Below are 15,181 nucleotides of genomic sequence, written 5' to 3' on the forward strand. Positions count from 1 at the left end.
TCTAGTTCTTCATAACCATTATTAACAGTGTCCTAAGCATCTTGTGAACAAAGTAGAGCTTTCACACGAATGCACCAACTGCTATAATTTTCTTTCACAAGTCGAGACACTTGAAAGGGAACCAAATTGTTATTTTTTATTTGAAAAAAAAATTCGTGTTTTTCGAACTCCAAACTCAAGCTTTGATACCACTTTGTTGGAAGCATGTGATCGACACTCACAAATAAATAATCAACAAAAGATTATTCGAAAGAAAACAAAATTATTTTGATTTGAGAAAACTCCTCTAACTTGGTTCACACCTTTTATTGAACTCTTTTATTGTATTCTTCTCTATACATTTGGTGGGGGTTAAAGAATATAAAACAATCCTATTTATAGGATTTTCATGGCTCCAAAACACTCAAACTTAAATACATGAAACTCATATTAACTCCCATATTTTAATTTATGAAACTCTACTAAATTAACTCTTACATTAATATACATAATTAACTCTCATTATTTAATTCATCTAACAACTTATCTAGCTATAAAACATGTGGAATTTTCAACAAGGCTTGCATCGTAGCTTATACTTGGACTTTAGCTCTTCATGTATTGTGCTTCATGTATATGTTCTCATGTACCATTTTTGTATTATTCTTGTGTGGTTTTGGCATACATTTAACAAATAGTTTTATTTCTTTGTCAAATTTGAAAAATTATAAACAGCAAAGAACATGAGAGTGGAAAAGAAGTAACTACTGCATCTGGATCTGGAACATTGAAATTCAAATTATATTTTCTCAATCCAATTAACCCAATCATGTACGACAATGAAGAGATAAAATCTGAAAATGGCGAGGCATTGGAAGTTGCAATTTGTGATATCACGAACGGCTACACTATCATCTACACGGGTTCATTGTCGTCTGCTCCAGTCGACTTCTTCATCCTCGATGGACAGATCAACTCTAACAAACGTCGAACTCCCTGGACTTCGAGTGATTTCAATGAAAGCATCTTGACTTCGAGAGAAGATAAACCATCATCTTTGATCTCTGTGAAAAACAACCAATTTTACCTCAAATGTGGAGTTTGCTCCGTCAAGAATCTAGTTGTCACAGACAATTCCTGTTGGACCAAATTCAAAACCTTTTGTTTGGGAGCCAAAATTACGGCTGAAAATGTTTTACATGAGTTCGGTATGATTGGAGAAGCTGTTTCTGAACCCTTTAATGTTTACGACAAGCGAGGGAAAGGTATAATTATTTCTTATCTCTCCTCATACACAAACCAACCAATAGACTGTGATATTTTACTATTATGTATAAATATTTTTTTATAATTTTATTATTTAAAATACTTTTCTTAATATATTTCTCATTTTTTTCCCAAATTATTAATTAGGGACGAAAAAGCATCACCCTCCAAGTGAGAAAGATGAAGTATGGCGACTGGACAGAATAAAAAAAGATGGTCCCATACACAAAAAGTTATCTTTGTTTAAAGAGATAAGCGAAGATGGCATACAAAATGTGGGTGAATTCAGGGAGGCTCTTCATCAAAAGGGTCGTACAGCTCTAAAAATGGTACCTCTCGAATAAAGAAAGAAACTTTAATCTTTTCTGTCAACTATTTTAAGAGCCGTACTTAGGTGTATGTCTACCATTGTACCTATCTTTTTAGAGTCCACTTGAGAATAAGCTAAATAATTAAAACGAAAAGAAAAAGTCCACATGATAAACTTAGGAAACTTGGTAGGTTGTAGAAAGATAGGTGTGACCTAGAATACAACACCCGAATATCTATCTTATTTTAAATATTTAAGAATTCGGTATTATTTTCATGTTTATTTTCATATCTACATGTGTAGTATCTAGGAATGACAAACTCAGAGAAGACATGGAATCAGATTGAAAGCCATCTTATGGAAGGTGTGGTTGATGTTCCCACTAATTATGATCCAACCTTTCAGGTTTAGACTTCTTCCTCTAACTTTATTTTCCACTTAAAGTAAATTAAGGATTTATTCCTACTTAGTATTTTCCTTTATAGTATTTTTTGTGTTTGTTTATTTGTTTTTTTAAAAAAGAAAAATTAGAACCCTAAAGCTCTGATATCATATTAATTTTGCATCTATTATTGAATAATTACCTTGATGAAAATACAATACAAAGGCGAATAAATAGACACCAATAGACACAACAAAAGAAAGAAACCACAAAAGAGAAAATATATATAAATGAAAAACATTGATTAGGAATAAATCCCTAATTTACTTTACGACTCTCTATTCAAATGAAAGCTTAAACTTAGTACTAATATTATTATATGCCAAAAAACAGGCCAACTTTCATTTCATGGAAACTGGGCAAGGTAATTTCAATCAGAACGTGGAATTTATTCAAGAAAATCAAAACTTTCAGGTTATCGTTCACTCCTTTCTTATTCTATTTAATTGAGATTATCATCTTAAACTGAGTTGATATTATGTGAACAAAACAGACTATTGGTGAATTGGGACCTAATTCTAACGTCAATAATGATCTTCCTGAAGATTTGCGATCTCAATTAAACGTTGGTGGGTATTGCAATAAATAGTTTGCTTCTCTTCATTCCTAAAAAAAATGATGATAATATATAATTTGGATATTTTGTTTGACAATTATATAATTTTTCATTGGCAGATATTCCACCATCTCCGCTTGGACACATGAAACTTGGAGCATGAGAACCTTTTTCTTCAGAAAAATTTTAGCCTATATCTAAATGTATTGCGATAAAAAGACATGTTTTAAATGGGAGTGTTTTTGGAAAACATGGTTTGGTTTTTTTTTTCTTTTTTTTTTTTTAATTGAATATGCACGGTGAAGGGATGAACCGTAAGTACACCAAGATATTTCAACTTGATTGGCACATCCTAGATATCATTATACTCTCATTTGGTAGGTCGCATGAGTTATTTAGGTTTATAATTATCACTTAATCATTTAAATTTATGCAATTAATATGTGGTGACTTTTATTATGTTATGTTGGATGTTGTTTTTGGTTTTTTTTTTTTTTTTAATTTCATTTTGATATGGTGTTATTTTTATTCAATTGTTTGATTTAGGTTATGGGCGTTAGTTGTGTTATGTTTTTGATTTTCTACATGATTGTTAATGGTATATTTTAATTGAATTATTAATTGTGTCAATAGATATAAGAAATATAAAGTATATTAGTTAATATGTTCAATTTTCAAAATTTTGATATGATTTTGATGACATATAAGTTACATTAGTTTTATCGAAAAAAGTATAACATTGACATTTCAATTGTATATAATTACTAATTTAAATTGCATTTTATGTATATTATTAGTATATCAATAGTATACAATCATTTATTCAAAAATGTCTTTTGAAGGTATTTTGAAGTAGATTCTTCTATATATTATTCCAGTGGTTTTGATACTAATATGTTGCTGCATTTTTCATCTTAATTACAATTGTGAATCATTGACCTTAGCTTATCTATTATTGTGTATGATGTCATTTCTTTCTTTATTCTAGTGCTTGAGCCTTGAATGCATACATCAGGTTAGCCTAAGCATTATGAAAGATATTAATTAATCTCTCAATAAGGTGAAATATTTCATGGAAATATATGTCATGTCTTTTTCTACTTATATATCTATGTATTGCAAAAATTGACCTATATGATATTTATGTTATATCTATGTATGCGTGCTAGAGTATTAAAGTGTAGTTGGTTATCACGCTAGTCTTATTACACTGGAGTCTCTGATTTGAACTCAGGTTTAGACAAATTTTTAAAAGTAGAAAAAGAGTGGAGGTATAACTATTAGAGTAGATTTACGTCCACTCACATTTTCAGTGGATTGACAAAGACTCTAAAGACTATTTGGATCTCTAGTTTGGAATAGCAATCCCAGGAAAATATGATTTTCAAGGAGCTGTTGTCTAGAGAAATTAGAAACTCTAAAAATGTTGAAACATGTACTGATTTGATTTGCTAAGTTTCTAATGCTTGTGTTGCTAAGTTTCTAATGCTTGTGTTTGCAGTGTAGGATTAATTACACTGCAACAAATCTTACTTTCCATAACATTGTGTTATAGCATCAAGGTTATTGGAGCTATTAAAAAAACGTGATTAAGTTAAATATTAAAAGAAAAAACCACACTAAATTAAAAAATAATAACCTCACGTTGGAAAGGGATTTGTGCCCATTTTCCTCCAAAAATTCCAGTTCCCTCAAAAAATCATTCACATCTTCCTCAAAATTTTTTACTTTCCCTCTCACAAATCAATCTTGGAGTTGTATTTTCTTCATCCCAACAAATTTTTGTTTCGTTCTCCTCCTGCTTTTCCTTCTTCTCCTCCTTCTCCTCTTCTTCTTCTCCTCTTCTTATTCTTCTTCTCCTTCTTCTCCTTCCCGTCCTCCTCGTCTTCTTCCTCTCCTCCTCTCCCTCCTCCTCGCCCTCCTTCTCGTATGGTACAACTTCAATTATAAACAACAGAGTAGAGATTTCGAGCAGATCTGAGCTTGGACGGTGAGCGAGTAGAAAATTGAAGGATTACACAAGCAAATGTGAGCAACTGGGCAATTTCGTGAGAGGAATAAAGCATAGGTGTGGCCACGCAGTGAGTTAGTGCCAACTACAACGAAAGTCGAAGGTAAAAATAACCCTAAACGTAATAAGGCCATGATACCTTGTTGTTTTTGTATATCGATGAAAATATTTGTCTGCTTTACAAAGATAATTACAATTAAGTTTATACACAATAGAAAGATCAAAATAAGGAAAGTCAAATCTACCCAAATTTGTAGATCAAAATTATAAATTACAGCTCATTAGGAATTGCCTATTTTTAAAGTTATCAGGGGCATGTAGTTCATTATTTTGTTCAGTGGGTTGCTCACCATGTCTTTGGCGCTAGCAACATCATCAAATTGGTTTAGGTATCCCTTAATCCCTAATTTTCATTTCTTTCAGTTTTGCGTGTTGTCTTCTTATTTTTAGCTTTTGAAGTTATGAATTTTGTTGTGGAAATAGAAAATTAATCTTAAAACTATAACAAAAAACTATCAAATTAGGGTGAAAAATATTATTTACATGATTAGCTGAGCAATTGAAGTCAATCTCTGGCTGAAATGAAGTTTAGTTCTGAAATTGATCGAATGAAATCTTAATAGTGTCCATATTTTGCCTGAAAATCTGGAAAAAAAAATACGCAGTCCTAATCTGTTTGTTTGCTTCGCTCAATGACCATTCGGAGCAATTATAATCAAACATAATAAAAATAAGAAGAATCAAACGAAAGCAGCCCATTTGTTTGATTTTTCTCCTCACAGAACAACCAATCATATTAATCACTTTCTTCTAGTATCAATCACTTTATTGATTCACAAAGAGTTGATGCAATGAGTAGTTTAGTATATGAAGCAAGTTTAAGAATTAGAGATCCAGTTTATAATGTCTAGGGGTCATTTTCCAGCTCCACAAACAAATAAACGAATTGTAAGTAGAGCTAGAGCCAAGACACAGGTTAAGCTTGTCAATATTCACTGCCACCAAGTCAATTTGATGACACTGATTTGCAAGGAATTAGCCAAAATGCCACCACTGGTTTCACCACTGTTGGGCCACCGCTCACTTGAAATTAATAGTAACATTTTGAGTTGGTTTATTGTTATTAATACATTATGAATGATGTTGGTTGCAAAAAAATTTGGTTTAGCTATGACTCTAAAATTGGCTTTTTAAAATTATCATTGTTCTGTGATGTTAACCTTCCTACTACATATATGTTCCTCTAATTACGATTATTGAGCTTTAAAATAAATGATTCAAAATTTATTTTATGAATTATATGATGTTAAAGTTGAAGAATTGCCGAGAGTGTTATTTTGCTATGCATTACTATTAGGTAGTTTAAGTCATGAGTGCAAGCATGATTTGGTCCTTCTTGGTGAGCTATTTCTTAAAAAAAAAAAGGGAGCGGTGCAACAATAGCCATTCTAGTGTCCTTGATCTTGCACATTCTTTTGATAAAATTTTGGTGAATTCCCTTGTTAAAATTCTGTAATTTTAGTTTCATTAATTGAATTATAGGATGGTTGGAAATATCCTCAATGAATCATGGATGTAATTACATTATATGATTCCTCTTATTAGAAATGTCACTACTGTTGTTAGGGTCATATCTTGCTTGTGTATTTGTAATTTGATTTCGGTGTTGGGTTTGAAAAGACATAATTTTCTATGATTGATGACAAAGTTCTTGATTACACCAGAAATGTGGTATCTTCTTCTGTTTAACTCAGGGTTGTTTAGCTACTTAATTTGGTTAAATTGATTATTTTGTAAGACTCAAGTGTACAAGCAGTCAGATTAAGTGTTCTGGAAAAAAATGCGCTTAAGTGACGAAGTTAGGAGCTAAATTGATCAAATGACGAAGGAATGAAGGATGTTGCCCAGCCGAGCGTTGCAACGCTCTCATTAAACATAAGTCCAACGCTAGCTCAACACTGGAAGACAGAATACTTGGATGCAGGGTAGCGTTGCAACACTGCCCCAAGCGTTGCAACGCTCCGGAGATGCCCCAAGTCCATCGTCGAGGCGCTCATCAACGCTACGCTCCAACCTTCTAGGACAGAATAGGCAGCATTGCAACGCTCACGCTATGTGGTTTGACGGACGTACAGCCTCAGCACGTGGGCAACACAACGTCAGGACAACGTTGCAACGCTTGCCTAACGCTCGGCCAGCGTTGCAATGCTTTTCCTAGCATTGTGACGCTGCAATAGTTTTATAAAAGAATAATTTGGGTCAGCCGATTAGATATATCGAGTACACCCGATCTTGAACATTACCGCTCTGTTCCAGCCTCGTTTTAGCTCCCTTTTATACCAGAATTCTGAAAAATTGTTCCCCTTTGCAAATTGTATTGATTTAGAACATGTTTCGTGGCTAATAGGTAAGAACTTAGCTTGGGTTTGTTAGTTTCGTTTGGTTCTGATTCAATTCTTAAGACTCATATTGTAATTTTGTGAATTTTATTATGAATTTATGAGAATTTATCTTGAGCATATTATTCAATTTTTGTGTATGGGATAATCTGACAAATTAGTTATACATGTTTAATTGATTGATTTGATTGGTCCTAAATTGTAATCGTTAGATAGTCATCACCTAGAAACATAAGTTAAGTTAGTTTATTGTGTTAATTTGGGATTCCAATTACCAAGCATTTACTTTCTAACTTAGATAAATACCGCTTAATTAATTGGTTAGATGATGGAAATCAATTAATTGGCTTAGCTTTTCCTTACATCTCAATGCCTGTTGATTGATTGATTGGTTGAGGATTCTCGCTTTTCTATTAATTAACTTGATTTTCTAAACTATCGAATAGGATTCTAACCGAGTATACTAAGTTTTAATTCAAATATTCTCATGCATCTTTTGATTAGTTTGTGATAGAATTGATGAGGAATGAATTAAACTATAATTACCCAAGCTAAGTATTTTGTTCGATTGATATTCACCACATCTGTTTACGTTGTGCACTTTTTTTTCTCTTGCAATTTATTTCACAACTTTTCAGAAACCCCTCCTCCCCCCTTTTGGTTACTTCCTACAAGTTCCAATCTTTAAGGAATCCATATTCGGCTCTTTGTGGTTCGACCCCAGACTTGCTACTTGTATTACTAATTAGTATAAGGGATTAGTTCGGTGCATACAAATTTTATTTGCATAGGTGCGGGTTTACGGGCGACGGTGAATCTAGTGACCAACCAAATTAGCGTCATTACCAGGGAGCCAACAAAATCCTTGATTTTCGAAACTTGTAGTGTTTATCGTTGTAATCAATTTTCTCTTTTGGTGCATGACCCCCGATCCTAAAGGTACTAGACAATTGTATTTAGCAAAGATTTTGAGGGAGTAGTGGAGAATCATAAGAGAAAGAAGACAACAAGCTGCGCTTGACAGAGAGATTCGTGTTGAAGACACATCGGGAGAAGAAAGCATTCCTAAAGATTTTCCAATGATGGTTGGACGAGAAAAGACCCTCAAGGAGCTTGCAACACCTGACTTTCTGCAACAGCCCTTGTGCATTGCCTATCTTGAGATGACAAGTAACTTTGATCTTAAATCTGGCTTAATTCACTTACTTCCTGCATTTTCTGGTCTATAGAGTGAGAATCCGCACAAACACTTAAAGGAATTCTATGTGGTGTGCAATGGGATGAGACCTGATGGGTGACTCAGAAGCAGATAAATATGAAGGCATTCCCTTTTTCATTGAACGGAGATGACAAGGAATGGCTCTACATTCTTCCTCTAGGGAGCATCATGTCCTGGGAAGAATTGCAGAGGCAATTCTTGCAAAAGTTCTTTCTAGCATCCCGAATTGTTGGTGTCAGAAAGGAAATTTACAACATCATACGATTCAATGGGGAGACCCTTCACGAATATTGGGAATGATTATTAAAGACCTGATGTAGACCGACAAAAGCAACATAGATCCAGCTACAGGAGAAGCCTTAATCAATAAAACCCCAACTGAGGCAATGAACTTGATAACTACTATGGCAACAAATTCTCAATAATTTGGCACTGGAGCTGCAATTAGTGTCAAATCCGCATATGAGATAAGTGAACTTAAGAAAGAAATATCTGACTTAGTTTCTATTGTAAAGCAGTTGGCGAAAGTGGAGACTGGACAACCCGCTACTGTTTGCCAAGTATTTCATGGGACTGGTTATTTAGCTGACATTTGCCCAAGTGCTCTACAAGGAGTAATGCCTAAGGTAAATGCTGTTGGAGGCTACAATTTCAATGGGCAATGTAGAAGGCGTGAACCATTCAGTCAGACTTACAATTCTGGGTGGAGAGACCACCCAAACATTAAATGGGTGGGACAGAAGGAGCAGGCTCAGCCTAGTCATGGAGCTCTGTCTGGTTCAGGTATATCCTTAGAAGATATGGCTAAAAGTCTTGCTGATAATCATTTTAAATTTTAGAGTGCCATTGATGCTTTGGGGACCCAAGTCTCTCAACTAGCCACCTCGATGAGTAAATTGGAGAGACAGTCTGACAAATTCCCATGTCAACCAGAATCAAACCCTAGAGAAAATGTAAGTGCAATCACGTTGAGGAGTGACAAGGAGCCAGAATTGGAAAGCCCAGGAATTTCTTCTTCAAATTCAACTGTCTTACCACCACAAAAAAAAAAACACGGAATATCTTCTCACTCTTATCCTTCTTTGGATGCGTATGTGCCTAAAGCGCCTCTTCTTTCAAGGGTTGCAAGGCAAAAAGAATCAATGGTTGACAAGGACAAGGGGCTTTTGGAGATGTTTAGAAGGGTGGAGATAAATATCCCTCTCCTCAATGCAGTTAAGAAAATTCCTAAATATGCCGAGACAAGCCAAGGAAAATGAGAGAATTGTGGTAAGTTAATATGTGTCTACGATCTTTCATAAAAACTTGCCTGAAAAACAAAAAGATCGATGTATGTTTTCTCTCCCTTGCATCATAGGAAGAAAGAAAATTGATAGGATTATGCTAGATTTGGATGCATCAATAAATGTTATGTCTTATTCAATTTATCAAGAATTAAAGTTAAAAGACTTAACTGAGACTAGAGTTGTTATTCAATTAGGCGATAGGTCTTTTATACACCCATTAGGAGTTATAGATGATGTCCTAGTTCAGGTCAATGAATTGCTTTTTCCTATTAATTTCTATGTTCTTAATGTGGAAGAGCCCACATCTATCTCATTTGCATCCATCTTTCTTGGTGACCATTCATGAAGCCAGCCAAGACTAAGATTGATGTCGATGAGGGCACTTTGTCTGTGGAGTTAGATGGTGAGTTGGTTAAGTTTAATATTTTCGATGCTATGAAATCTTCCACCATAGGGTAAGTACATTCTTTGTGCCAGATTGATGTGTTTGACTCTCTTGAGTAGGACGTTATATGGTACGTCTATGACGACGATGAGGATGACTCATGATATTTGATCCCTCTTAGAGAGCTTGCCACTTTGTTTATGACAAAGCTAGTAAGTATGCCCTCATATCCTGATGATGAATCTTCTAACAAGGTGCTTCCTTCTATTTTGCAGGCACCTAAATTGGAATTGAAGGAGATTCTAGACTGTAGGAGTATATCAGTAAGCAGCAGAAGCAACAAGGATTAATAAGTACTCTAATTCATTAATTTTTTCAGTAACTAAAGCATGCTCATACAATAACAAGAGGGTTTCAAGCCATACCTTTGTAGAACTTCTTGAAATCTCGATTCTTAGCTGCAAACTTCTCCAAAACTCACCGTAGACCACCTCAAGATCTTTCCCACTATTCTCTTGGAGCTTTAGATTGAGTTGTGAGACTCAAAATAAGCTTGAATGAAGGGAACATGGAGAAGAACTCACCGCAACAACCCACTTGAAGAACAACTTATTCAACTCGAATTTTCAGCAAAAACTATATAGATGCATGCCTCAATTCCACTCCAATCTTCCCAATATATTGCAGGACTTTCATGCAAAGAAGATGGTTGCATGAGATGCAGATCATGCTTGGAGTTATTGAAGCCAAACTTAAGTGGGTTTGGTGTGAGCTAGTTGAAGGTGTGATTGGGAAAAACCATAATTCCATTTTGTGTTTTTCAAACTTTTCAATTTTTACCAAATGATTTCAAAAATCAATTTGATTTCAAAAATTGAAAATATTATTAATTTTGCAAAATTAATTTCATCAATTAATTTTCTAATAAAACTAATAAATAATTATTTAAATAATTTAATTAATTCTAATTAATTTAATATCAAATATTAAATTAATTTTACACAAATCCACCTTCATATATTTAAATCATATTTAAATATTTATTAATTCTCCTATTCCATTTAATTCTTAAAATTAAATGTGTAATTATATCTCATATAACTGTCTCTTATACACATCTAGATGTGTATAAGAGACAGGTGTAATTATATCTCATATAATTACTGATTTCTTTAATTCTAATTTGAACATTTGAAATTAACTTATCACGCTACTCTAAAGCTAATCCATTTACGAGCTAGTAGGGGGACCTTGTGGACCTATAGATCATGGGTTCCAACGATCTGAGATTAATTGGCTAAATTCATTAATCCGAATTAATCACCATTCGTTAACCAATGGGTGACTTCACTAAAGTCCATAGTTGAACTCCCCTCAGTATATGTTTGGTTTTATGTCCTAAAACTCATGGTTTGTAAACACGAGAACTTATTCTGAAAATTCAATAAGTTGTTATTGAATAGATGTTTTGCTTATTGGAAATCCAATAAACCGTCCCTTAACTATTACATGAGTACTTGAACTTTATGTGGAGACATAAAAGTGGATCAGGTTCGAGTAAATAGTCAAAATGATCTATAGTATATGAATAAGGTTGGGTGCCTTATTCTGATAACATTATTGGATGTGGCCTGCTCTGTAGTTGTTACAAGGAGTTGTAAAGTGCTACAAACGAATTGATCCTAATTCCTTCATGTTTTGACATGAGAAGTGGGGGTGTTCTTGTGCAAAAGGGTTTGTACAAGATCGGACTACGAAAGTAGTCACTCTTACTTTATAACGTTGTTTACTGTTTAAGACTGACTATTTCAAAGCGATAACCTAGGTAACTTGACCTTAATCTTGAGCTAACTATGAACTCCTGTTTATTCGGGATTATTCTTAAATTTGCATAGATTAGGGTTGGCTCAACAGCGCCGGCTCAATAGCCTCGCATTTCAGGGGTAAGACTGGGTAGATAGCTGAGGACATAGGGTGCAAGATGGACATCACTCCTACCCACTGTTAGGGATAGTAGGGAGGTCGTTCCCTTAAGTGCTGATTCTGGGTCTTGAATAAGGGGCCCCACCCTCTCATTGGCCCGAGAGGGACTCAGTTTGTTGATTGGATCACAAAACAATTGTTCATTAGAGGATCAGTGGGACTTAAGGGACAAGAGGTAATTTCGAGGGTAAAACAGAGATTCGACCCAGTCGTTATTACGAATAACCTGTGAAGGGTTAACTTACTAATCATGGTTATATCGAGTGAACATAATATAACTACAGTGAGGGAAGTTCAACTATGGGCTTTAGTTTAGTGACCCATTAGTTAATGAATGGGGGTTAATTCGGTCTACTAGCTTATGAATGGATTAGCTCTAGAGTAGCGTGATAAGTTAATTTGAGACACTCAAATTAGAATTAAACGAAAATGGAGAATTAATATTTAAATATGATTTAAATATATGAAGGTGGAATTGTTTAAAAATTAATTTAATATATGATATTAAATTAATTAGAATTGTTTAAATTATTCAAATAATTATTTACTAATTTCATTAGAAAAATTAATTTATGAAATTAATTTTTTAAAATTAGTGATGTTTTCAATTTTAGAAAATAAATTGATTTATGAAATTAATTGAAAAGTTGAAAAAGATAAACAAAACACAAAAGTGGGAAATCGATTTTTTCCATTGTCATCTTCAAGTAGCTCACCCATAACCCACCATCTTCAAGCTTCAATTATTCCAAGTATGAGCTGCATCTCATGCAGCCATTCTTATTGCATGATGGTCTACAATATATTGAGAATATTGGAGTGAATTTGAAGCAATACAATCGCAAGAATTTTTGCTAAAAAATTTGGTTGAAGAAGGAGTTATTCAAGTAGGTTGCCGCTGAGCTATTCTCCAAGTTCCCTTGATTCCAGCTTATTTTAAGTCCCACAACTCAATCTAGAGCAGCAAGAGAGTAGTGGGGAAGATCTTGTGGTGGTCTACAATGAGATTTGGAGAGATTTGCAGGAAATTGAGATTTTAAGAGTTCTACAAATGTATGACTTGAAACCCATTAATTTCTGCTAGAGCATGCTTTCGTTTCTGCCAAAACTAATGAATTAGAGTACTTAATGATCATTGTCGCTTTTGCTGCGTGCTGATATAATCCAACACTGTAGATATATTATGTCCACTCGATATAACCATGATTAGTAAGTTAACCCTTCACAGGTTGTTCGTAATAATGGTTGGATAAAATGTCTGTTTTACTCCTGAGATTATCTCTTGTTCCTTAAGTCTCACTAATCTTCTAATGAACAATTGATAAGTGATCCAATCAACAAATCGAGTTCCTTTTAGGCCAATGAGAAGGTAGGGCCCCTTGTTTAAGATCCGAAGTCAGCACTTAAAGTAACAACCTCTCTACTATCCCTAAAAGCGGGTAGGAGTGAATTTCTTCTTACACCCTATGTCCCCAGCTATCTACCCAGTCTTACCCCTGAAATGGATGTTATTGAGTCGGCGCTGTTGAGCCAACCCTTACTTATTCAAATCTAAGGATAATCCCGAATAAATAAGAGTTCATAGTTAGCTCAGGATTAAGGTCAAGTTACCTAGGTCATCGCTTTAAAATAGTCAGTCTTAAATAATAAACAGTGTTATAAAGTAAGAGTGACTGATTTTGTGGTCCGATCTTGGATGCATCCAATAGTGTTACCAGAATAAGGCACCCAATCTGATCTACTTTTATGTCACCACATATAGTTCAAGTACCAATTAATAGTCGTGGGTCTTTTAGGTTTATTGGATTTCTAATAAGCAATATATATATTCAATAACAACTTACTGAATGTTCAAAATAAGTTTTATTGTTTACAAACTACGAGTTTTAGGACATAAAACCCAAAAAACTCCCACTTGGACTAGAACTCCAGCGATAACTTATATTCAAATATATAAGACTGAGTTTCTGAGTTTTATAGAGAAATATAATAAACTAGGGCATCACATACCCATGGTTTACCATCTGGTATCACATACCCGATATTTCTTCCATTTTCCCTAGGTTATTAACCTTGTATTCCTAGTCTTACTAGGTGATTCTCAAACACTTTAGCCAAGAGAATCTTTGTAAACATATTATAGTGTACAATAGACTTCGTATTAAACTATATGGAAATGCATCCTATTCTCAATAATGACCAGGAAGTCATACTTTCCTCCCATTACATTGAGGTACTGTCAACTCTTTGAGTAAGACGCATCTGACTTGTCTTAACAACTCTTGTTAATAGTGTTAATTTAATAACTCTTTATTAAATAGATCTAGAAATATTTAAACTTTTTATACTTTGATCTAATCGATTTCTAGCCGTTTTAAATATCTGAATATTTACAAATGGCTTTTAATTAGTTTGTTTCTTAACAAAAGTTGCTATTAGATAGAACAAACACATATTTCAAAAATGAACATTTCATTTACAACAAAAATATATACATTTTCTTCTTTACAAGATAACAAAAGCAAGTAAGAATATCATTAGACAGCAACATCTCCCACTGATTAAGCTAAGCAAGTGGTCCTTAGGAACTTGTTTGCCTGTTTTGCTTCTTCTGCTCTCTTCTGAGCAAGGTACCGAGGGCAGTTTCTTTTCCAGTGCCCTTCTTCGTTGTAGTGGAAACACTTTCCTTTGTTTGCAATATTGTTTTTTCCTTTCTTTCAAACGAGTTTCTTTTGAAGGAAATCAAACTCGAGATTTCCATAAGCAGCAGAAATAAGATTATTCCAAATTACAATCATAAATGAACATCACATATTATAGTCGAATACAGAAACAAGCGGTTCTACAATTAATACATAAATTACAGCATGAAAACTCAAATGAACAAAAAGAATACTATACGAACATTTGAAGATGCATCTCCACACTCCTTTGCGCACGATCGCTCGAACATCAGCAAGCTCGAACGCTCGATCTACACGACTGCAACACAGAAATGAACACAGCATGAACACTTCGCGCTTGAACTATGTGATCGCCTCGGTCACAAACTCCTCAGCAACAGCACGAACGGCCTCCACAGCACCTCGACGGTGTTGAGTTGAGTAAGACACCACCAAGAATGCTACCTTGGTATTCCCAGTGTGAGAATCCAGAGGTTGGGCTCTATTCAGACTTGGTATGAGGTAGACGAAAGAGGAAACACCGATTGTGTACATGACTGAGCAAATGGGAGATGGTAGAGACCTATCGTATAGGTCGATGTTCAATCATTTAGCTAAAGCTAAGTGATCGTCTAACAAAAGCTATGAAATCATTTAGTAAATACTGCAGATCGTTTAGCTT

At 34.3% G+C, this 15,181-nt stretch overlaps 2 protein-coding genes across 13 annotated transcripts in view; both read left to right on the top strand.

The window, feature by feature from the left end:
* Nucleotides 1–808: 808 nt before the first annotated feature.
* On the top strand, nucleotides 809–2,873 carry LOC120069610 (calmodulin-binding protein 60 G-like). Its single transcript, XM_039021403.1, has 6 exons — nucleotides 809–1,244; nucleotides 1,393–1,574; nucleotides 1,859–1,960; nucleotides 2,331–2,411; nucleotides 2,491–2,566; nucleotides 2,673–2,873. Exons 1-6 carry the CDS (start codon nucleotides 809–811, stop codon nucleotides 2,714–2,716), a joined length of 921 nt encoding a protein of 306 aa, XP_038877331.1. The 3' UTR covers nucleotides 2,717–2,873.
* Nucleotides 2,874–4,165: 1,292 nt separating this feature from the next.
* The window catches only part of LOC120069613 (methylmalonate-semialdehyde dehydrogenase [acylating], mitochondrial-like), a 48,653-nt gene continuing 37,637 nt past the window's right edge, over nucleotides 4,166–15,181 (top strand). Inside the window, exons 1-3 of one of the 12 annotated variants that reach the window (XR_005479597.1) lie at nucleotides 4,175–4,667; nucleotides 4,869–4,953; nucleotides 6,363–7,093. Coding sequence is in view for 2 of the 12 variants with exons in the window: in XM_039021411.1 (XP_038877339.1) it covers nucleotides 4,916–4,953 (38 nt within the window). In the remaining 10 variants the exon portion in view is untranslated. Of the gene's footprint in view, nucleotides 4,954–6,362; nucleotides 7,094–15,181 lie in introns of those variants that run through there. The other 11 variants (XR_005479598.1, XM_039021408.1, XM_039021409.1 and 8 more) reach the window with 11 other exon arrangements.

Source organism: Benincasa hispida, unplaced genomic scaffold, assembly GCF_009727055.1.
Source record: "Benincasa hispida cultivar B227 unplaced genomic scaffold, ASM972705v1 Contig514, whole genome shotgun sequence".
In the NCBI taxonomy this organism is placed as follows: Eukaryota; Viridiplantae; Streptophyta; class Magnoliopsida; order Cucurbitales; family Cucurbitaceae; genus Benincasa; species Benincasa hispida.